This window comes from Heterodontus francisci, chromosome 26 (assembly GCF_036365525.1).
Source record: "Heterodontus francisci isolate sHetFra1 chromosome 26, sHetFra1.hap1, whole genome shotgun sequence".
In the NCBI taxonomy this organism is placed as follows: domain Eukaryota; kingdom Metazoa; phylum Chordata; class Chondrichthyes; order Heterodontiformes; family Heterodontidae; genus Heterodontus; species Heterodontus francisci.
This window is the reverse complement of record NC_090396.1, coordinates 10,543,048-10,565,976: the sequence shown is the minus strand read 5'-3', so window position 1 is coordinate 10,565,976 and position 22,929 is coordinate 10,543,048. Positions and strand designations below refer to the sequence as shown.

At 44.6% G+C, this 22,929-nt stretch overlaps 1 protein-coding gene across 4 annotated transcripts in view; it reads right to left on the bottom strand.

Moving 5' to 3' along the window:
- The window catches only part of mycbpap (mycbp associated protein), a 330,021-nt gene that overhangs the window by 85,760 nt on the left and 221,332 nt on the right, over positions 1-22,929 (bottom strand). For all 4 annotated transcript variants that reach the window (XR_010977536.1, XM_068057785.1, XM_068057786.1 and 1 more), the window contains exon 12: positions 18,612-18,799. Coding sequence is in view for 3 of the 4 variants with exons in the window: in XM_068057785.1 (XP_067913886.1) it covers positions 18,612-18,799 (188 nt within the window). In the remaining variant the exon portion in view is untranslated. The remainder of the gene's footprint in view (positions 1-18,611; positions 18,800-22,929) is intronic.

The window sequence follows — 22,929 nt, the reverse complement described above, 5'->3', positions numbered from 1 at the left end:
TCCAAGAACACTCAGCAAGCTCAACCCAGCCAGGAAAAAGTAGCCTGCTTGATCGGCATCCCATTCACCACCTTAAACAATTACTCTCTCCACCACCAGAGTACAATGGCAGCAGTGTGTACCATCTACCATACGCACTGCAGCAACTCACCAAGCTCCTTCAACAGCACATTCCAAACCCGTGACCGCTACCATCTAGAAAGACAAGGGCAGCAGACCAATGGAAACACTGCCACCTACAAGTTCCCCTCCAAGTCACACACCAATCTGACTTGGAAATATATCACCATTCCTTCACTGTCACTAGGTCAAAAACCTGAAACTGTCTTCCTAACAGCACTATGGGTGTACCTACACCACATACAGCTGTTCAAGAGGCAGCTCACCACCATCTTCTCTTGGGCAATTAGGGATGGGCAACAGATGCTGGCCTTGCCAGCGATGCTCACATCCCTGAACAAATAAAAAACTGGACCAGATATGGGCTTCCATGACGGCACAGTGGCGCAGTGGTTAGCACCGCAGCCTCACAGCTCCAGCGACCCGGGTTCAATTCTGGGTACTGCCTGTGTGGAGTTTGCAAGTTCTCTCTGTGTCTGCGTGGGTTTCCTCCGGGTGCTCCGGTTTCCTCCCACATGCCAAAGACTTGCAGGTTGATAGGTAAATTGGCCATTATAAATTGCCCCTAGTATAGGTAGGTGGTAGGGAAATATAGGGACAGGTGGAGATGTGGTAGGAATATGGAATTAGTATAGGATTAGTATAAATGGGTGGTTGATGGTCGGCACAGACACGGTGGGCCGAAGGGCTGTATCTCTAAACTAAACTAAACATCAGTGACCTCGTCCAAGCTGCTCTCCTGCAGGGAGGCAGGAATGATGTGCCACTAGCCCGAGGGAAGGAGAATGGTGATAAGGAAGATGAAAGTTTAAACTCCTCTCAAAACATCTGCATGTCTCACCTGTTCCCCCCATCACCTCCCCCAACCAATACCTGACATGCTTCCTCATTTCCTGATGGACTAGTCTGGCCCTGCAGGTGCAACAGTAAGTGGCAGGGCTCTAAAGGGCTTTAACACCCAAAGCTCATTGGTCATGAGCACCTCAGCTGTCAAAGCTGGAATCAGAGCAGTCTGCCATTACCTCTGCTGAAGTCACCAGTGATTGCACGAGGTACATGTACCAGAGACAGGGAGAGAAAAGCTTTATAGTTCACCAAGTGTATGTAGATAGGTGTTTTTGATGTGTGTTAATCCGATTAACTGCTGACATCACATTAAATCTATTACTTTGCATCATTCTCTCTTGTTCCCCATTTTTTGAATGGCGATTGCCAGTTCTGCTTTTTATTTGTTTGGTGCTGAATGTGAAGATGTAAATTAACTGAAACCAATTGGTGGATGTGGAACCAGTGGATGGATGGTTATTGAACTACTTGTGGAAAATGGGTTGGGGATAGGGAAGTGGGAAGGCTGGCTGGGGGATATTAGAATCATAGAAAATTTAAGGCACAGAAAGAGGCCACTTCGTGTCTGTGCCAGCCGAAAAACAATCCACCTATTCTAATCCCACTGTGCAGCATTTGGTCCGTAGCCCTGCAGATTATGGCACTTGAGCTGCATATCCAGACTCCTTTTGAATGAGTTGACGGTTTCTGCCTCAACTACCCTTTCACGCAGTGAGTTCCAGACCATCACCACCCGCTGGGTGAAAAAGTTTCTCCTCATCTCCCCTCTAACTTTTCTACCAATCACTTTAAACCTATACCCCCTAGTCACTGACCTCTGCTAAGGTGAATAGGCCCTTCACCTCCACTCTATCCAGGCCCCTCAAAATTTTGTACATTTCAGTCAGATCTCCCCTCAGCCTTCTCTGTTCCAAGGAGAACATCCCCAGCCTATCCAATCATTCCTCATAGCTGCATTTCTCCAATCCTGGCAACATCTTTGCAAACCTCCTCTGTACCCTCTCTAGTGCAATTACATCCTTTCTGTAATGAGGTGACCAGAACTGCACACAGTACTCAAGTTGTGGCCTAACTGTGTTATACAGTTCCAGCATAACCTCCCTGCTCTTACATTCTATACCTCGGCTAATAAAGAAAAGGATTCCATATGCCTTCTTAACCACCTTATCGACCTGTCCTGCTACCTTCAGGGATCTGTAGACATTCACTCCAAGGTCCCTCACTTCCTTCTTAGTATTTTCCCATTAATCGTGTATTCCTTTGCCTTGCTTGACCTCCCCAAATGCATCACTTCACACTTCTCCAGGTTGAATTCCATTTACCACTTTGCTGCCCATCTGACCAGACCATCAATATCTTCCAGCAGCCTACAGCTATCTTCCTTGCTATCTACCACACGGTCAATCTTTGTGTCATCTGTAAACATCTTGATCATGCCCTCTACATTTCTGTCCAAATCCCCGCGGAACACCGCTGGAAATAGCCCTCCAATCGCAAAAACACCCGTCAACAATTACCTTTTGTTTCCTGCCACTGAGCCAATTTTGTATCCACCATGCTGCATTCCCCTGGATCCCAGTCTGCCATCTGGGACCTTGTGAAAAGCCTAGCTAAAATTCATGTGGACCACATCAACTACACTACCCTCATCCATCTTCCTTGTTATTTCTTCAAAGAATTCGATAAAATTGGTCAAACAGGATCTTTCCTCAACAAATCCATGCTGACTATCCTTGATTAACCTGTGCCTTTCCAAGTGACAGTTTATCCTGTCTCTCAGAATAGATTCCAATAATTTGCCCATTATTGAGGTTAGACTGACAGGCCTGTAATTTTTCAGTCTATCCCTCGCTCCCTTTTTAAACAGAGGTACAACGTTAGCAGTTCTCTAATCCTCCAGCACCACACCTGTATCCAGTGAGGATTGGAAAATGATGATCGGACCCTCTGCTATTTCATCTCTTTTAACAGACTAGGGTACATTTCATCTGGCCCTGGTGATTTATCAACTTTCAAGGATGCAAATCCCATTTCTACTTCCTCTCTCCCTATGTTTATCACATCCAATACTTAACACTCCTCCTCCTTAACTACAATATCTGCATCATCCCCCTCTTTTGTGAAGACAGACACAAAGTATTCATTAAGAACTACACCAACATCTTCTGCCCCTACACATAGGTTACCTTTTTAGTGTTTTATGGGCCCTACTCTCTCCTTAGTTATCCTCTTACTCTTAATGAATTGATAAAACATATTTGGGTTCACTTTGATTTTGCTTGTCAATATTCTTTCATGCCCTCTCTTTGCTTTCCTAATTTTCTTTTAATATTATTGTGACTTTGGTCCAGTGCGAGTGAGTAGGAACATATGAAAATACGAACATAGGAACAGGAGTAGGCCATTCAATCCATTGAGCCTGCTCCGTCATTCAATTAGATCATAGCCAATCATCTACCTCATCGCCACTTTCCTGCACTATCCCCATATCTCTTGATCTTATTAGTATACAGATAGCTATTGATTTCTGTCTTGAACATGCTCAATAATTGAGCCTCCACAACCCTCTGGGGTAGAGAATTCCAAAGATTCCTTCTCATCTCAGTCTTCAGTGGTCTGCCCCTTATTCTGAGAATGTGTCCCCTGGTTCTAGACTCACCAGCCAGAAGAAACATCCTATCCACATCCACCCTGTAAAGCCCTGTAAGAATTTTGTAAGTTTCAATGAGATCACCTCTCATTTTTTGAAACTCTAGAGAATACAGGCCCAGTTTCCTCAATCTCTCCTCATAGGACAATCCCACCATCCCAGGCTTTAGTCTGGTGAACCTCCATTGCATTCTCTCTATGGCAAGTATATCCTTCCTTAGATGAGGAGAGCAAAACTGTACACAATACCCCAGGTGCAGTTTCAACAAGGCTCTATGCAACTACAGCAATACGTCTTTGCTCCTGGACTCAAATCTCCTTGCGATGAAGGCCAACATAACATTTGCCTTCCTAATTGCTTGCTGCACCTGCATGCTAGCTTTTAGTGATTCATGAACAAGGACACCCAGGTCTCTTTGGACATTAACACTTCCCACTCTCTCACCATTTAAGAAATGCTCAGCCTTTCTGTTTTTTCTACCAAAGCGTATAACTTCACACTTATTCACGTTATATTCCATCTGCCATGTTCTTGCCCATTTACTTAGCCTGTCCAAGTCCCCTTGAAGCCTCCTTGCATCCTCCTCACAACTTACATTCCCACCTAATTATGTGTCATCAGCAAATTTGGAAATATTACATCTGGTCCGCATATTTAAGTCATTTATATAGATTGTGAACAGCTGTGGCCCCAGCACTGATCCTTATGGTACCCCACTAGTAACAGCCTGCCATCCTGAGAATGACCCAGTTAATCCTGCTCTCTGTTTTCTGTCTGTTAAACAATTCTCAATCCATAACAGTATATTAGCCCCAATCCCATGTGCTCTAATTTTGTTTACTTACCTCCTGTGTGGGACCTTATCAAAAGGCAAATACACCACATCCACTGGTCTCCTTTGTCTATGCGACAAGAAACATCCCCAAAAATCTCCAACAGGTTTGTAAATCTATGTTGTCTCTGCCCAATCATATCATTATTTTCTAAGTGTCTTGTTATCACGTCCCTTATGATATTCTAACATTTTCCCTACTACTGATGTTAAACAGGTCTGCAGTTCCCCATTTTCTCTCTTCCACCTTCCTTAAATAGTGGGGTTGCATTTGCTATTTTCCAGTCTGCAGGAACCTTCCCATAATCTATAGAATTTTGAAAGATAACCACCAATGCATCCACTATCTCTATAGTCACCTCCTTCAACACTCTGGGATGTAGTCCATCTGGTCCAGGGGATTTATCAACCTTCAATCCAGTTAATTTTTTGAGTACTACCACTTTATTAATACAAATTTCTTTCAATTCCTCATTTTCACAAGTCCCTTGGTTCCCCAGCATTTCTGGGAGATTTTCTGTATCTTCCTCCATGAAGACAGGCACAAAGTAATTGTTTAATTTCTCTGCCATTTCCCTATTCTCCATTATAAATTCTCCTGTCTCCGCCTGTAATGGACCCACATTTGTCCTTGCTAATCTTTTCTTTTTCACGTACCTAAAGAAGCTTTTACAGTCCACCTTTATGTTTCTCACCAGCTTGCATTCATATTCTCTTTTCCCTTTCTTTATCAGTTTCTTGGTCATCCTTTGCTGAATTCTAAATTGCTCCCAATTCTCAGGCTTACCACTTTTTCTGGCAACATTATAAACCACTTCCTTTGATCTAATGCAATCTTTAATTTTTTTTGTTAGCCATGGTTGATTCATCTTTCCTGTTGGGTTTTTGTGTCTTAGAGAAATGAATATTTGTTGTAGACCATGTAATACCTCTTTAAATACTAGCCATTGCCTGTCTACTGGCAAATCTTTTAGTATATTTTCCCAATCCACCCAAGCCAACTTGCCCCTCATACCTTCAAAGTTTTCTTTGTTCAGATTTAAGACCTAGTTTCAGAATGAACTATATCTCTTTCAAACTTAATGCAAAATTCTATCATATTATGGTCACTATTTCCCAAAGGCTCCTTTACAGCAAGGTTATGAATTAGTCCTTTCTCATTAAATAATACTAAATTTAAAATAGACCGATCCCTAGTTGATTCTTCAATGTACTGCTCCATCTGTACTATTACGACTGAGGTGAGAGGAGTGCACTGTTAATTCTAGTTCCACTTCTCCACAGGTCACAACATATATTAAAATTTTCCCACTTACCGATACGGTCAATCATATACTCTATTTTCCAAGAATAAAACACACTAACCAGGGTTCTTTAATGAACAACAAAATTATCAGTTGTCAGGCAAACCCCCTACCTGCCAAGACTGAGGTACACATGATTTCACCACATGAACATTAAAACTTAAAATTGCAAGACCCTGACTGGAAGGACATTTGCATAGAACTAGCAGTGTTGGAACAAAAGGGACCCAGTAGTTACTTCCCCAATACACAGAAGTGGTCAGACCAGTTTTAGTCTCATGACTAACTGGCTGTTGCAGAGAATTTGAACTTCCAACAAAGGATTTTGATGAGACTGTTCCATATAAGGAAATAGTCACATGACTAACCTACTGGGCAGCCTGGGAGTTTTTTTAAATTTGAACTCCCAACAAGGGAATTGGAAAAGAGAACGCCATGTACTCATGGACTGAGAACATCTCCTCTCCTGTCTGCCTGCCTCCATTTCTTTCCCACGGAACTGAATCTTGTGAAGACATGCAAACTCAAAGAGAGAAATGTTTCCTATGTGAACAAGGTTTGAAGAAGACTACTGGGCCCCAACGAAATGCAAGACCATATCTTCAATCAAGAACTACAGCGACTTCGAGAAACAGTAACAAGATATTGCCTCAAACTGTTCTATTTATCTTTTCCTCTGCTCTTTTCTGTCCCTATTTGCATGTGTGTATCGCGTGTGCATGCCAGCATAGGCACGTCGTATATCCGTAGGCGTTAACCGCATTAGAGTTTAAGTTTAAGGTTTAATAAATTTCATCTTCTTTAAACCACAGAAAGCCTGTTAGTGCTCATTTCTTTGCCTTATAATTGGAAAGTTGTGAACAAGGATTCACAAAGGGGGAGCTCTGTGTGTGTTTAAGATTATATCCTGTTACAATAAGACCAGGTGAAAACAGTAACTGACCCCTAGACACCTGGCCGTAACACAGTTTATTATAAAACAAGCCTTAACCAGTAATGAAGTAAAGCACAAACACACAGATTGAATTTTTAAAATTCCCTTTTTACCTTAGATACACAAAAGCACACACACCGGTTAACCAGAAAAATAAAAGGGATTTTTGTTTAGAGCTCTGTTACATCCTATTTGATGCTTCCTTTGCTTCATCTGTCTTCTAATTTCACTTACTACTTTTCTACTTTCTGTTACCAGTTTTGCTTCCCTCCAGTCTGAGCTCCCTCTCAGGTTCCCATCCCCCTGACAATCTAGTTTAAACCCTCCCCAACAGCATAAGCAAATCTCTCTGTGAAGACGTTAGTCCCAGTCCTGCTAAAGTGCAACCATCCATCTTGTACAGGTCCCACCTGCCCCAGAACCGGTCCCAATGTCTCTAAATCTGATGCCCTTCCTCCTACACCAATTCTCCAGCCACATGATCAATCACTCAATCCTACTATTCCTATGCTCACTAGCATGTGGCACTGGGAGTAATCCTGAGATTACTTCTTTTGAGGTCCTGCTTTTTAATCTCCTTCCTAGCTCCCTAAAATCTACTTTCAGGACCTTATCCCTCTTCCTACCTATGCCGTTGGTACCAATGTAGACCACAACCTCTGGCTGTTCACCCTCCCCCAGAAGACCATCCTGCAGCCACTCTGTGACATCCTTGCCCCTGGCACCAGGGCGGCAACACAACATCCTGGAGTCACGTTTACTGCCGCAGAAACGCCTGACTATTCTCCTAACTAATCAATCCCATATCATTACTGCTCTTCCACTCTTCTTCCTCCCATCTTGTTGAGCTGAGCCACCTGTGGTGCCATGGACTTAGCTCTGGTTGCACTCCTCTGAGGAATCATCACCCTCACCAGTATCCAAAATGGACAACCGGTTAGCAAGCAAGATCAACTCAGAGGACTGCCTGCTTAGTTCTCTTAGACTGCCTGCCGGTCATCCATTCCCTCCCTACCTGCATGCTCCTAACTTGTGGTCTGACCACCTAGCCACATGCTATCCACATAGTTCTCTGCCTAGTGGATGCACCACAGTGACTACAGCTCTCGCTCGAGTACCGAAACCCAGAGCTCAAGCTTCTGCAACTGGTGACACTTCCTGCAAATGTGTCTGCCTAGGACACATGGTGCATCTATAACCTCCCACATATCACAGAATGCACATTCCACTTGGTCGAGTTGCCCTGCCATACCTTAACTTTACAAACTATTTATTATAAGTTACCAGTTACTCGCTAATCAACTTCTTCCCCGTGCCTGCAGCGACAGAAACCAGATTAAACTAGCTACCTAATTAACGAATCACAGCTGCTGTCCAGTAGAGAGCTTGTTTATCCCTGCCTAAGCCTGGAAGGAATTTAAACTTTATTTAAAAGTAAACTTCAGTTAAATGCTAAATGCAGACAAGACTAGATTTTTTAGAAAGAGATTGACCCTTAAGAGTGCCTCACTCACCAAACTACCAAAGCAGTAATACTCACCAGCCAATCAACTCACCACTTTGCTGCGTTGTCACAGTTTGATTTTTTTTCCTTTTTTTTCAAACTCTGGCGTGTGGAGGTAATTGTCTCCATGCAGGGTCTGCCACTGCCGCCGCCACTCCTGACTCCCTCCAGGTAGGTGAAGGCCCCGAGCCTGGGTCTCTCTTTATCCGTTCCCGGTAATTGTCTCCACACAGGGTCCGCCACTGCTACCACCGCTGCTCCTGACTCGGTCCAGGTAAGTGAAGGCCCTGAGCCTGACTAATTGAACCTTTGAGCTATCAGGATATCCCTGGGCTCTCGAAACACAATATGTTTCGCTAGTCTGGCATTGGGTGCTCCATCTTTCTCTTTACCATTGGAATCCTCATCAGATGAGCAGCGCTGAGTAGCTTCTTCCTCCTGCACCTCTAGTTCTCACTATTCCACTATGTTGTGCAGAATGCAGCACATCACAATTATCCTCGAGACCCTTGCTGGCCAGTACTTAAGGGCGCCTCCAGACCAGACCAGGCATTTGAAGCACAACTTCAGTATACCAATGGCTTGCTTGATGATAACAACACCAGCAATTTGTCACAGCCCCTCTAATGCAGAAAAACATTCTAAGATGCTTCAAAGGAGAGTTATGAAACAAAACTTGATACTGAGCCACATAGGAGGCATTCGGGCAGATGACCAAAAGCTGGATAAAAGAGGTAGATTTAGAGGAGCATTTTAAATGGGAAAGCAAAGTAAATGGAAAGGTTTAGAGAGGGAATTCCAGAGCTTAATGTCCAGGCAGCTGAAGGCACAGCCACAATGAAAATTGGCTATGCTCGAGAAGCCAGAATTGGAGGAGCTCAGATATCTTGAAGGGTTGTGGGGCTGGAGATTACACAGACAGTGAAGGGCGAGGCCATGGATGGATTTGAAAAAAGAATAAGAGTTTTAAAATCAAGGCGGTGGGTGGGGGAGAGGCAGGGAGAGGAGTTCAAGACGGGTTTGCGGCGTTCCGGGGTTCCCCAGCACGGTGGTCGATTGCAGCTTTGCACTCATTTATATAACATGAATACTCATTACCCCACACATAGCTGCAATTTAGTCCTACCTGCCAGATTAAGTGAACAGCGAGCAAGATTCCCTTGTCACCCGGTTCATAAATGTTTCACCGTAGCGTGCAACAGTCGGATTTATGCAGTTGAGTTTCAGGACTGTGCTCTTCTCTCTTTAACTCATCCGCTAAACTAACGCCAGCATTGGAAATGGCTGTTTGCCTCCAGGCTTGGCGCCAGCAAGGGTGAATCATCTCAGGGGATGGCGGCGATGGCATAGGTGGGGGCTACATGAAGGAACAGGGCAGGGTAGTTGGGGAGGGAAGGATGGGGTTAATTGGGTGCATGGAGGAGCAGGGAGGGTAGTCGGGGAGGGACGGATGGGGTTGATCAGGTGCATCAAGGAGCAGTAGAGGGTGCAGTGGAGTGTCCAGGTTGTTGAATGGTTGATGTTGATGGTGAAGATACATTTTGTTGGCTACAGGGGTGGTGGATATATTAGATCAGTACTGTGTGATGATATTTGGCAAGAGCCTAAAGGGAGGGATGAGTGCTGTCGATGTCAGGGAGCTGTGAGGCAAATTGAGTATACTGGCTAGCAGAGGGAACGGTCACAGTCAATGGGGACAAATGGATTCTGTAGTGGGGGAAAGGTCAAGACTAATGGGTGGGAAATCGACAACTTCATATGGAGGGGAATGGGACTCGGCAACAATGGTCAGTTCAATGTGAGGAGGTTCAAGGGTCAGAGTCAGCATGCCAATAATAACTGGAGTAGGAACAGGGAGAGGAATGGCCTGAATATATTGATGATTACATTATGCACGGTAATGGGGGGAGGATCAATGGTTACGGAGGGAAGAGTAAAGGTAACATTGGGTGGGTCAAATGTGATGGGTTCAAGCTGGAAGGTTGCAGGAGGAGATTGGAAGGTGAGCAGACTTGCTCTGAATTCCCCGCACACCATTTTCTTCAATGATAATGGAAACCACATGGGCAAGCAAGGAGAGCAAGGAGAGTGGGAGGAGGCAAACAACAGTGGGTGTGTCTTCTACCTGGCTGCAATTGGAAGGCTGCTCATTGCCTCGATGTTTCAGCTCAGTCTCAGGAATGAATTGCCATGCTCTGCTTATTTATTATTCACAAAAGCCGCCGCAACATGGGTTTCCTACACCCAATTTGTCTCGCACCACAGGAAAAAGAGCAAAGAGAGAGACTAAGGAGAGCTCTTTTCCCTCAACCCATAACGCCTGAGCACTAGCAACAGGCAGAACAGGAAGGTGCGGATGCTCCGAATGATAACATCGAGGAATTACCTTATCGAAGGCGGGCACTGGCACGTCATCACATCCTCAGAACAAGGACAAATTACCTACAAATGTCAGAGAGGTAATGCCAGAGACACCTAAGGGTGTCACATGAAATGGTCACAGAAATTTGTAGAATCCTGCGGTCTGACCTACCAGCGCTTGGCTTCAGTGGGAATCCATGTAGTTGCCCTCAAGGTGACTGCCGCACTCAATTTTTTTTCCATCAGCTCCTTCCAGGGATCCATGGGTGATATATGTGGAATCTCGTAGTCTGCAACCCACAGGTGCCCTTTTTCAATGTGCCAATGATTTCATCCACTTACCTGTAGATGAGTACAGCAAGGTCTGTGGCCTTCAGTGGCATCGCTGGGTTCCCTAGAGAGCAAATGGTGATCAACTGTACTCATGTAGCTTGCTGCATTTGTGAATCACAAAGGCTTCCACTTTTTAAACAAACAGCTGGTTTGCGACCACAGGAGAAGAGTCATGCATGTTTGTGCCTGTTTCCCAGGGAGCTGTCATGACTCCTACATTTAGAGGAGCTCCAGCTGCCAACAGTGCTTGAAGAACCAGCCAAAGTGGGCAGCTGGATCCTGAGTGACAAGGGTTTCCCACTTTGTACATGGTTGCTGTCATCAATACATCATCCCCAAAGCATTGCTGAAGAGAGGTACAATGCTGCACATGTATCCACTAGAGCCATCATTGAACACACCATTGGCATGCTGAAAATGCGATTGCATTGCCTTTACCGGTCTGGAGGGGCTCTTCAGTATGTGCCACAGAGGGTTTCATGAATAATCATTATCTGCTGTCCCTTGCACAACCTTGCAATTAGATGTGTCAACATTCTGCAGGTGGGGGAACAGGAGGAACAACAGTCCTGCCCAGATGAGGATGACTATGATGAGGTTGAGGAGGAGGGCAACAATGACAATGATGCCATCATCGATATGAAGGTGATGGAGAGACATGCAAGGGACATCAGCGAGAACCTAATTTATGCACATTTCAGCCAACCATAAGCCACATCATCAAGGAACGTTGGGAGGAGAAACATAACAATTCCCCGCAGAAATTGGCATTGGAAATTATCTATGAGCTACGATGAATGCGACTACACATCACTGCAAGCAGCATTAAGTCATGACTGTAGAAAACAAAAATAAGGTATGACAGTATTGGAAAAAGTTATGAATCATCAATAGGAAAACAGCCATCATTGAAAAGTGAAGGCTCAAATCCCAATGCGATATGGACACTGTACATTTCCTGAGATGCTTTGCAAACATCATTGTGTTCCTGTCATAGGCCTCCAGAAAATATCTTTGTATTCATCTGTAATCAAGCAAAACATTACCGAGAGTGGATCAAATTTTGCATGAAATAAAAATGTATTAATAAATCTTTTCAATCGTGAAAATTTGTACAGGACCCATGGCACCATCGTGACCAAAATTCTTTCACTTTTCTTTGCCTGCCACTACGTCTAGGTGCTACCTCGACATTAGCAGCTGAGGTGGAGGCAGTCTGCTCAGTGCACTGCCCTGCTGCTGTGGATGACCAAGGCGGGCGTTCTCTGGAGGAACGGGGCCATGATGGCTCCATCCTACTGAAGGTCTGCAGCACTGGTGCTTGAGTATCCCCCATGTGCTCACCTGCTGGAGGTAAGAGGGTCAATGTCGCGGGTGGTGTGGGGGGGAGGATGAGACACCGCGTACCCCGGGGTGTCCTGAGAGGAAGGCCGCGGGGCAGCTGACACACGCTCCTCCTCCGTTTGTGTGAACAAAGGCATCTGCCTGTCTCCCTGAGGGGAAGGAGCACCTGGAGGGAGGTCCAAGTTCCTTGTCCCCCTCTCACTTAGACTCTGCTGCATGGAGCCCACAGCAACAGTGATGGAGTGCAGGTCAGATCGCATGTGGCTCGAGTGCTCAACCAGACTCTCCATGGAGCTCACCAGACTCTCGACTGAGGAAGCCATACGCTCATATTCCTGGAACATGGCAAACATCATGGCTTGCATGGACTCCTCCACAGTCTGCACAAAGCCACGCATGACCTCAGGCATCTCCGACATATTTTCCACATGGCTTTTCTGCACATCCAGCAGACTTCTCGTAGCAACAAACAGAGAATCATCACGAGCGTGGGGCTGAGCAGGGGCCTGGTCCCCAGCAGTCCTCCGAGTATCGGGGACCCGACTGGCACATGTTCACTCAGCTGCTGAAATGTGTCTCCGTCATGCACACCAGCTTATGACCCAGATTCTAATCTTAAACCCCCGCGGACTGTGTGGATGTATCTGTGCTAGCAGAGGCGGAAGAAGAGGCAGGTGACGGTGCACCCTCTGGGGCATTGGCTTTTTCTTCCTCCCCAGAGGAGAATTCTTGGGTCATGCGACGTTCTGCTACTCGAGTGTGGACACCTGCAGTGGAGACACAAACAGGCACTTTAAGCATGTGTTTCACATGAGTTCACACAATTTCCTTCAGTTTCCACATATGGCTGGAAGAGCAGAGGTGACACTTCATCCTTACGACCTGTGGCTCCTGCCTTGCCATCTTCGCTTGCCCTGCCTCCCTCCTCTCTCACGATCTCAGACGCCTCCTCCTCAGCCTTGGTCAGCAGCCTTATGTCAGGGACCCCTCCTCCTGTCTTAGCATGCTCACAGTGATTGTGGCATCGTTTATCCTGCAGCTGACAGTGCAGATTTAATGACATGGCAAATGATGCATCACAACCATTGCATACATGCATCAACATCACTCATTCTGCATTGGCTTTCACATGACACATCCAATCACATAAACAATGCCAACCTTCATCATTTAGTGAAAGGCACAGAGGCTGCTTACAAATTCCTTGTGTACCCTCTGCCTTAAAGACACAGAACCATGGAAGGAAACAATGGAGCAGCTTTGTCAGGATCACTTACCCTCGCTGATCTGAGCAAGTCATTGATTCGCTTGTGGCACTGCACCCATGTACTTTGAGTTAGCCCACGGTTTGAGACCTCCTCCGGTACCTCTAACCAGGTCGCTTTGGCCAGACGGGAGGGTCTTCATACTCCATCTGCAGGAAAGAGGACCTCCCGCCTTTCCCTGACGACCTGGAGGAGAATCTGTAGGGAGGCATCACCGAACCGTGGGGTGGGATGCTGCCTGCTGGTTGTAATTTGATTCACTTTGGCTGTCGGGAAAATAAATGATATGAGGTTGGTGGTAACTTTCACAAAATAAGGGAGGCAAAAACATTTACAATTTAAGCTTCAATTTAAGTTAGTCTGAAGATACATGAAAGGAAGGCTGCTGATCCTTGAGACTGCAAGCACAGAATGTTTTTTATCTGTGGTGCTTGGGGCAGTGATGGTGGATTCCACCAATGAAAGGCAGTCCCCACCACATGATCCCACATGTTCGCCATGCTCATCTCCGCATGGCTAATTTAAATACAAAATTGTGTGGGAAATGGGATTTGCGGTGGGAGTGGAAGCTACAACTTCTGGTCCCGCTGTCGGGAACACCGCCCATGGTGTTAACTGACAGCCAATGTAGGTCAGCAAGCACAGGGATGGTGGGTTAATGGCATTAGATGACACATCTCATTGTCATATTGCTGCAGTTGTACTGATCCTGGTGCTCACTTGTGAAGTTCAAAGGAGGTGTCATTAGCCAGATTTGATGAAAGTATCATTTATCACCTTAAGGCTGGTTCCAGGTCTAAACACATTGGGATATTGGACTGCCACAGCATGAAGGCATCATGGCAGCTCCCAGGGAATCTGGTGCAGACCTTCATGAAACTTTTTTTGAGGTATTACACCAGCTGCATATTGATGGAATGAAATCCCTTGTGGTTGATGCATGTTTCTGGTTGATCTGGGGGTGATCAGAATTCCACATGTGTGCAGCCAATGGCACTCTGTACCTGTGGAAAGCAAATCCCAGTGTCCACTCATTCTAGCTATTCACATGAGAGATAATATACCTCCCAGCCATGACAAACAATCCATCCAACATCTGCTTTATGCATTTATATGCAGCAACTGCGAGACCATTGCTATGTCTCCAGTGGCACCCTGGAAGAACTAGATGCAAAAAATCTGAAGACGGTGGTGATTTTCACAGCCATTGGTCCAGCAGGTAGCAGGTCTTCTTCTAGGAGGCTGCAGAGGTCTGCGACCAACTGACCGACAATCTCAACCTGCAGAAGCATTGTTCCTCTGACAGGTGAAGAAGGCTGAGTCACTGTCAGTAGACTCTGTTAGGTGAGTAAGACTTCCTGCAAACTCAATCTTCTGTTCCCTTCTCTGCTGGCTACCTGCAGCTCCCTCCACATCATACTTTACTGCTGTTGATCCTCATTCTCCTCCTCTTCTGAAGTCCAATCAAAAGCAGCCATGTTGCTAACCACCATGAGCTTCTCTGTGTGAACAGATCCAATCTCTCCAAATTACTCTTACACCAAGTACTCTCACCAAACCATGTCTCAGAGGGAACTGAGAAAGGACCTGCGATTACGGAACTTTATCGACATCGGGCACCTTGATCTTTAATCATCCTGATCAGGGTTCAATTTCCCTGGTGACCTTCCCTCAGGAAAGCAATGTAGCAGCTGTTAATTTCAATTCAGGTTCACAATTGCATTATTGGCCCCTTTAGTTGGATCAACAACTTTAGTTGGTCTACAACAGTGTTGTCTAATAGGATTTTGATGCTCGCCAAATATGTGCCGATAAGGTCACCATATTCACCACATGATGCAAAACGTATGCAATACTGATAAAACAAATGCGCAATCTTTTGGCAAGAGGTTTGAGGTTTTAAACCATCAGCAATGAGAACTGATACATTCAATACTAGAGCCAGGATAACAACTTCAAAAGTTTTGCAATGCAACAGTTCTGCAAAGCAAGCCTGCTGTATACACTCTCAAAGAGTGAAGACAATCTGTTAACTGAAGTGTACTGTTTCTGACAGTGTGCTCCAATTTATTCTACAAAAATAAATTTCTTCAAACGTAAACTGTCTCTATTTTATCAGAATTGATATATTAGCAGACTTGGGGAGGGAAAAGAATTGACAAATCTCTACGTATTGGCTTCTGTGCTCTGACTCTTGCCTTGCTTACACTCTGTTGCCTGTCATTTCCGAACACGGCGTCCAGACATTTAATAGACCTTTGGCTCATGGCCAACCTCCTGTAATCTCATCTTTCTCGCCAATAGTGCCTTATTCCTTTCAATCGCTCATTGCAACAGATCTATTAAGATCAAGGCTGAACACACTGGGATGTTGCTGCATTGCCCCAGCTTGCCAAAATTGCACATTGCAACCATCATTGGCAGCCATGCAGTGCTGTCCGTCACTCACACACCTCAATTGTTTTGCGAAAACCGCCAACTACCAGCTAAACAAAACCAGTTGTTCATTTAGCATCCCTTGTGTCACTGGATACCCCAAGAAAATTGAGAGCAATTGTACTTTTGTTCTTCTAAAGGTCAGCCATGCTTTCACAGCACTTCACAGAGCGGTCCCACAAATCTAAAGATATCGCCATTTAGAGGCACCCAGAGAGAACAAGAACAGAGAGGGTAACAAATGGCAGACTGTTTTTCTTGTTTCATTGAGAAAATGGCCCTTCAGTTTCCAGGTCACTAGAAACCCGACAACTGAACTATATTCTGATAAACATAGTTGCAATCTGACCGATGTGTGACTCCTGTCTAATAGCAATGTGGTGGATCCTTCCTTGCACAATGACAGACGGATAATAAATAGCGGTCGAGCGAGTGATACCCACTCATATTTTAACAGAACTCAGTATTGTGTGGCTCTAAAAATGAAGAGCATCAATTTGCCACATGTCAATGGCCAATTTGCGACATGTGGTGAATGGCTAGTGTCTTGGACAACACTGGTCTCGAATTTCCATCTCTAGAAGTGTGAGGTTGATTTTCATAGAAGGGATAGGGAGAGACATATAGATTAAATGGCACAGTTCCAGAAAGTGTAGAGGGACAGAGGGACCTGGGGATTCATAGGGAAAGATCTTTGAAGGTGACAGGACATTTTGAGAGAGTAGTTAGTAAAGCATATGGGATCTTGGGCTTCATAAACAGAGGTATTGAGTAAAAAGCAGGTAAGATATGCTGAACCTTTATAAAGCTCTGGCTGGGTCACAACTAGAGTATTGTGTCCAATACTGGCCACCAGATTTTTGAAAGGATGTGAGGGTTCTTGAGAGGGTGCAGGAGGAGATTTACCAGAATGGTTCTAGGGATAGGAACATTGGAACATAGAAGCAGGAGTAGGCCATTCAGCCCATCAAGCCTGCTCCGCCATTCAGTACGATCATGGCTGATGATCATCACTTCAATGCTTTTTCTCACACTATCCACATATCCCTTATGTCATTGATATTTAGAAATCTGTCAATCTCTGCTTTAAACATACTCAATGACTGAGCTTCCACAGCCCTCTGAGGTAGAGAATTCCAAGATTCACAACCCTCTGGGTAAAGAAATTTCTCCTCATCTTGGTCCTAAGTGGCTTCCCCATTATTTTGAAATTGTGTCCCCTGGTTCTAGACTCCCCAACTAGGGGAAACATCTTACCTGCATCTACCCTGTCTATCCCTTTAAGCGCTTTGTAGGTTTCAATGAGATCACCTCTCATTCTTCAAAACTCTAGAGAATACAAGCCCAGTTTCCCCAATCTCTCTTCATTGGACAGTCCTGCCATCCCGGGAATAAATCTGGTGAACCTTCGTTGCACTCCCTCAATGGTAATAATATCCTTCCGAAGGTCAGGGGACCAAAACTGCACACAGTACTCCAGGTGCGGTCTATACAATTGAAGCAAGACTTCGCTATTCCTGTACTCAATTCCTCTTGTGATAAACGTTAACATACCATTAGCCTTCCTAATTGCTTGCTGCACCTGCGTGTTAGCTTTCAGTGACTCATTGATGAGGACACCCAGGTCCCTTTGTACATCTACACTTTCTAATCTCTTACCACTTAAGAAATACTCTGCACATCTGTTCCTCCTACCAAAGTGGATAACCTCACATTTTTCCACAATATATTCCATCTGCCATGTTCTTGCCCACTCACTAAGTCTGTCCGAATCCCCTTGAAGCCACTTTACATCTTCCTCACAACACACAATCCCGCCTAGTTTTGTTTCATCCGCGAACTTGGAAATACTACATTTGATCCCCACATCCAAACCATTGATATATATTATGAACAGCTGGGGCCCAAGTACTGATGCTTGCGATACACCACTAGTCACAGCCTGCCAACACGAGAATGACAGGCAGTTTTCTGTCTGTTAATCAATCCTTAATCCATCCTTAATCCATGCCAGTATATTACCTCCTATCCCATGTGCTTTAATTTTGCTAACCAACCTCCTGTGGGGGACATTATCAAAAGCCTTCTAAAAATTCAAGTATACTACGTCTATCGACTTCCCTTTATCAATTCTGTCCGTAACAGGGATGATGAATTTTAGCTACAAGATTAGGCTGGGGAATCTGGGGTTGTTCTCCTTGGAGCAGAGCAAAGTGAGGGGAGATGTGATAGAGGTGTATGAAATTATGACAGATTTAAATAAGGTAGACAAAGAAAAGCTGTTGCCATTAGCTGATGGTACAAGGATGAGGGGGCATGGATTTAATGTTTTGGGTGAGAGATACACGGGGAATGCAAGAGAGACCTTTTTTACAGAGCAAGTGGTAATGACCTGGAACCCACCGTGTATGAGGGTGGTAGAATGACTTCAAAAGGAAATTGGATAGGCACTTGAGGGAAATAAACTTGCAGGGCTATGGGATAGAACGGGGGAATGGGACTGATTGAATTACTCTGCAGAGAGCTGGCATGGACTCGATGGATCGAACAGCCTCTTTCTGTACTGTTATGACTCTATGACCATATAAATGCGAGTTCTTTCTTACTTTTTTATAGTACCATTGTACTGATTTTATTACACAGGCACCAGACAGCATTAAATTCCAAACAAGTGTTACTGACCTGTATCTGTTGTCTTGCATTCTCATTCCTGTCTTCAAACATAGCCACTCCCCAAAGTGCCACCTGCAGAGACGCCCCTCCTAACACCACCGGGTGAGTGCAAAATTCCCAGAATTCGGTGAAGATCCCAGAATTTGGTGACTTAAAGGTGAATGCTAAAACAAGTGTCTCTCTAGGAAGAATGACTCCTGAGAAAAGAGGATAACACCAAGAAATAATCAAGAGTTTGGGCATTTGTACCTACAAGTTGACACTACTTTGAGAAGATGAAATCCTATTTAAAAGATGTAGACTTTACTGTGGTCCGGTGGAGATAAGCAGCACCCAGTGTTGTGTCGAGCCGTATAAAATAAAATTGATAATCAGAAACTATTTATTACAACCTCATTTTTCCTCACATCTGAGCCAAAGCTCATTCTGATCATTAGAAGTTCTGGAACCTCAGCAGGAGAATCCTTGTCATGGACCATTCTGTCTGTCCTTTGGAAAAATCTGCCCTGTATATGTGGGCTGCAGTTATTGGGATTCAATCCAGCAGTTAAAAACTGAGTGACACCCCAGCAATTGTAGCTATTGGGGATTTCTTGCTAAACATCTTCGGGCTAAAACAAGTTTGAAAAGTTATGTATGCAGAGGTCAATGTACTAATTGTATGAATTTGCATTATCCTTTCAATTGTGAATTTATTTCCGTATAAACCTCATAGATATCAAAACAGTTAATTACTAATCTGACAATGCCTAAATAAACACAGTGGCGCAGTGGTTAGCACCGCAGCCTCACAGCTCCAGTGACCCGGGTTCAATTCTGGGGACTGCCTGTGTGGAGTTTGCAAGTTCTCCCTGTGTCTGCGTGGGTTTCCTCCGGGTGCTCCGGTTTCCTCCCACATGCCAAAGACTTGCAGGTTGATAGGTTAATTGGACATTATAAATTGCCCCTAGTATAGGTAGGTGGTAGGGAAATATAGGGGCAGGTAGGGATGTGGTAGGAATATGGGATTAGTGTAGGATTAGTATAAATGGGTGGTTGATGGTCGGCACAGACCCGGTGGGCCGAAGGGCCTGTTCCAGTGCTGTGTCTCTAAAACTAAAACAGAGTTAATGAGATTGAAAATAATCCTCAAACATCTTTAAAAGTCTTGTCCACTAATTTCACATATTCAAATGACAAGGAAATAACTGGGTGCCACAATAAAAAACAGTCAGTGGAAAACTTTAAAATTTTGCAGTTTAGCCAACAAGTCAGCTTTTGCATAGTTTTGCTTTAATACATCTGCTTCTTTACTGATTGGATAGAAAAAGCAACCCACACTGCACCACCCCCATCCCCGGCCCCTCTAATGCTGGCCAGAAAAGTTGGTCAGTGAAACAAAACTGATTTAGCAAAATGGAAAAATACATTCAGGCAACACCATTCATTCATTTCAGGTTTCAATCTGGATGAAAATAGAAAATGCTGGAAATACTGAGCAGGTGTGGCAGCATGCATGGAGCGAGAACCAGAGTTAACATTTCAGGTTGATGACCCGATATCAGAAGTGGGAAATGTTAGAAATATAATTGGTTGGAAGTAGGATTACAACCACGGTGGGAGCAAAGAACTGTTAATTCAGTCCCATCGCTCCACAGGTCACAGCATATTTCTTTAAGCTCTCCAAATCGTAAAGCAGCCAAATTGAACAATCTAGTATCCTCCAAATGAAGCGGACCAAACCAAGTATCTTTAGATAATAACAAATTAAAGATTTATTGAAAAAAAACTAAAATCTTAAACACTACTAAGATAAACCTATGTCTAAATATCTTATAACTTCTTATTTAAAAATCTAATTTCTGCATTCGCAAATGTATACTAAAATTAACAGTAATACAGTTCTTAATTAGCTCACCGTTGAGACATTTAAAAAAAAGTCTTTGCAAGTTATGTTCCTGACGAATAGGGTCTTCCAATGTAGAAACAGTCAAAGGTCGCTTTTCTGAGAGAATTAATTTGGCTTGAAGCTTTGTAGAATTTTGAGAGAGGAATAACACAGCTTCTTTAGTTCAAATCGCCTCAGAACTCTCTCTGCTTAAAACCAGTCACTGTCAGTTAGTTTAAAAGGTCAAAACTGCAACATTGACCTCTCTCCTGCTGCTACTGTTGCTTGGCAACCAGAATGCAACGGGCAGTCTGAATCTCCGGAACCATCTGATTTAAAGATGCACTGATCTTTTTACAGTCTTAAAGGCACACACAATATTTCCGAGGAGGAAAAAAAAGACCGTGACATAGGACAAATGGGGGAGGATGGAAAAAGAACAGATGGAAGGTCTGTGATAGGGCAGAAGATGGGAGACATTAAATGGCAAAAGAATTGGTGGGGCAGTGCCTATAGTTCTAACCAACTAGAATCTGTCCTTGACTCCTCTGGAACACCCTCTCTCTCCAGCACTGTAATGTTGAGACAAGTAATGGGACAAAAGATGTGTTCAGAGGAGGTGTGAATGGCAGCTGCTGCCAGAAAGCAAACAAGAGAAAACAAGATTAAGCCAAACTTGCAAAGAAAAGGAAACAAAATGGGAGGCAGAGATTATAATCTGAAATTGTTGAATTCAAAGTTGAGTCCAGAAGACTGTATAGTGCCCAATCAAAGAACAAAGAACAGTATAGCACAGGAACAGGCCATTCGGCCCTCCAAGCCTGCGCCGATCTTGATGCCTGTCTAAACTAAAACCTTCTGCACTTCCGGGGACCGTATCCCTCTATTCCCATCCTATTCATGTATTTGTCAAGATGCCTCTTAAACGTCGCTATCGTACCTGCTTCCACCACCTCCCCCGGCAGCAAGTTCCAGGCACTCACCACCCTCTGTGTAAAGAACTTGCCTCGCACATCCCCTCTAAACTTTGCCCTTTGCACCTTAAACATATGTCCCCTAGTAACTGACTCTTCCACCCTGGGTAAAAGCTTCAGACTATCCACTCTGTCCATGCCACTCATAACTTTGTAAACCTCTATCATGTCGCCCCTCCACCTCTGTCGTTCCAGTGAAAACAATCCGAGTTTATCCAACCTCTCCTCATAGCTAATACCCTCCAGACCAGGCAACGTCCTGGTAAACCTCTTCTGCACCCTCTCCAAAGCCTCCACGTCCTTCTGGTAGTGTGGCGACCAGAATTGCACGCAATATTCTAAGAGTGGCCGAACGAAAGTTCTATACAGCTGCAGCATGACTTGCCAATCTTTATACTCTATGCCCCGACCGATGAAGGCAAGCATGCCGTATGCCTTCTTGACTACCTTATCGACCTGTGTTGCCACTTTCAGTGACCTGTGGACCTGTATGCCCAGATCTCTCTGCCTGTCAATACTCTTAAGGGTTCGGCCATTTACTGCATGCTTCCCACCTGCATTAGATCTTCCAAAATGCATTACCTCACATTTGTCCGGATTAAACTCCATCTGCCATTTCTCCACCCAAGTCTCCAACCGATCTATATCCTGCTGTATCCTCTGACAATCCTCATCACTATCCACAACTCCACCAACCTTTGTGTCATCCGCAAACTTACTAATCAGACCAGCTACGTTTTCCTCCAAATCATTTATATATACTACAAACAGCAAAGGTCCCAGCACTGATCCCTGCGGAACACCACTAGTCACAGCCCTCCATTCAGAAAAGCACCCTTCCACTGCTACCCTCTGTCTTCTATGACCGAGCCAGTTCTGTATCCATCTTGCCAGCTCACCTCTGATCCCGTGTGACTTCACCTTTTGTACCAGTCTGCCATGAGGGACCTTGTCAAAGGCTTTACGCAAGTCCATATAGACAACATCCACTGCCCTACCTTCATCAATCATCTTCGTCACTTCCTCAAAAAACGCAATCAAGTTAGTGAGACACGATCTCCCCTTCACAAAAAAAACACTGCTGCCTCTCGCTAATAAGTTTGTTTGTTTCCAAATGGGAGTAAATCTTGTCCTGAAGAATATTCTCTAACAATTTCCCTACCACTGACGTAAGGCTCACCGGCCTGTAATTTCCTGGATTATCCTTGCTACCCTTCTTAAACAAATGAACAACACTGGCTATTCTCCAGTCCTCTGGGACCTCACCTGCAGCCAATGAGGATACAAAGATTTCTGTCAAGGCCCCAGCAATTGCCTCCATCAGTATTCTGGGGTGGATTCCATCAGGCCCTGGGGACTTATCTACCTTAATGCTTTGCAAGACACCCAACACCTCCTCCTTTTTGATAACAACATGACCCAGACTATCTACACTCCCTTCCCTCGACTCATCATCCACCAAGTCCTTCTCTTTGGTGAATACTGA